General features: G+C 43.2%; 1 protein-coding gene across 1 annotated transcript; it reads right to left on the bottom strand.

Moving 5' to 3' along the window:
* Positions 1-356: 356 nt before the first annotated feature.
* On the bottom strand, positions 357-1528 carry LOC138885119 (uncharacterized). Its single transcript, XM_070166019.1, has 2 exons — positions 1073-1528; positions 357-851 (listed from the first exon to the last, which is right to left on the bottom strand). Exons 1-2 carry the CDS (start codon positions 1526-1528, stop codon positions 357-359), a joined length of 951 nt encoding a protein of 316 aa, XP_070022120.1.
* Positions 1529-1782: the final 254 nt, after the last annotated feature.

The raw sequence follows: 1782 nt of genomic DNA, 5'->3' as shown, positions 1-1782 counted from the left end.
GCTGTAAACTGAGCCCCGCGATCTGAAATGATTGAGACTGGAGTGCTATGCAACCTGACTATTTCTTTGATATACAGCTGAGCATACTGTTCCGCTGTGTCAGTAGATTTAACTGGCAAGAAATGCGCTAATTTCGTGAGTCGATCCACGATCACCCAAATTGAGTCGAATTTGCGCGGAGTGCGCGGCAACCCTACCACAAAATCCATGTTAATCATCTCCTATTTCCACGTTGGAATTTCTATGCATTGAGCCAATCCACCGGGCCTTTGATGTTCGGCCTTCACTTGTTGACAATTCAGACATTTCGCCACAAAATCTACCACATCCCTTTTCATATTGTTCCACAAATAAATTTACTTGAGATCATGATACATTTTTGTAGAACCTGGGTGCATGGAATACCTGGAAGTGTGAGCCTCTACCATGATCCTTTCCCGAAGACCGTCGATATCAGGAATACACAGGCGGTCTTGGTATCGTAGGGTACCATCATTCATGCCAATAGAAAAAGCCGTGGTCTTGTGTTTATGAATCCCCTCCTTCAGTTGTGCTAACAATGGATCATTAAATTGCTTCTCTTTCACCTCTACCACGAGCGATAATTCAGCCCCATTCTGTACAATTACTCCTCCTTCATTAGAGTCTGCAAGGCGAACTCCCAAACTGGTCAATTGGTGAACCTCCCTAGCTAACGGTCTCTGATATGCCTCCAAATGAGTCAAACTTCCCATGGATTTTCGACTAAGAGCGTCTACCACAACATTAGCCTTTCCGGGGTGATAGAGAATATCAGTGACATAGTCCTTAAGTAATTTTAGCCATCTTCGTTGCCTTAGATTCAACTCTTTCTGCTTGAAAATATATTGAAGGCTCTTGTGGTCCGTGAATACATCCACATGGACCCCGTATAGATAATGTCGCCAAATCTTTAGTGCGAACACCACCGCTGCAAGGTCTAAGTCATGAGTTGGATAGTTCTTTTCGTGATTCTTGAGTTGCCTAGAAGCGTAGGCTATAACCTTTCGCAATACACCACAAATCCCTTTGTACCCTCTGGCAGGGCTAATACCAGTGCTGTTGTCAACCTTGATTTCAATTCTTGAAAACTCTTTTCACAAGCATCCGACCATTGGAATTTAACTGCTTTCTGCGTCAATTTGGTCATTGGAGAGGCAAAAGTAGAAAACCCTTCCACAAACCTCCTATAGTACCCAGCTAAACCCAAGAAGCTGCAGATTTCGGTTGGAGTGGTAGGTTTAGGCCGATTCTTCACTACTGCAACCTTCTGAGAATCAACCATAATTCTTTTCGTGGAAACGACATGACCCAAGAACATGACAGATTCGAGCCAAAATTCACATTTTGAAAATTTCGCATACAATTGATGTTGCTGAAGAGTCTGCAAAACTGCACTGAGATGGTCAACATGGTCCTCCCGACTTCGGGAATATATCAGAATGTCATCAATGAACACTATCACATAGGAGTCTAGAAAGGGCTTGAAGACCCTATTCATAAGGTCCATGAAAGTTGCGGGGGCGTTTGTTAGCCAAAAAGACATCACCATAAATTCAAAGTGCCCAAACCGGGTTCTGAAAGCTGTTTTTGTAATGTCTTGCTCCCTTATCTTTAATTGATGATACCCGGACCGCGAGTCAATCTTTGAGAAACACATAGCACCTTGCAATTGATCAAACAAACATCTATCCTTGGCAGAGGATATTTGTTTTTGATTGTGACCTTGTTGAGTTGCCGGTAGTCAATACACATCTGCAGCGA

Source organism: Nicotiana sylvestris, chromosome 2 (assembly GCF_000393655.2).
Source record: "Nicotiana sylvestris chromosome 2, ASM39365v2, whole genome shotgun sequence".
Taxonomy (NCBI): Eukaryota; Viridiplantae; Streptophyta; class Magnoliopsida; order Solanales; family Solanaceae; genus Nicotiana; species Nicotiana sylvestris.
Note: the sequence above shows the minus strand (reverse complement) of the source record. Positions and strands in the feature narration are given on the sequence as shown.

Bases quoted from the DNA above. Each gene is read 5' to 3' on its own strand.
- LOC138885119 (XM_070166019.1), bottom strand. From the start codon at position 1,528: ATGGACCTTATGAATAGGGTCTTCAAGCCCTTTCTAGACTCCTATGTG. The intron at 852-1,072 runs GTATTAGCCCTG...ATTTTCAAGCAG, and splicing joins CAAGGTTGACAACAGCACTG to AAAGAGTTGAATCTAAGGCA.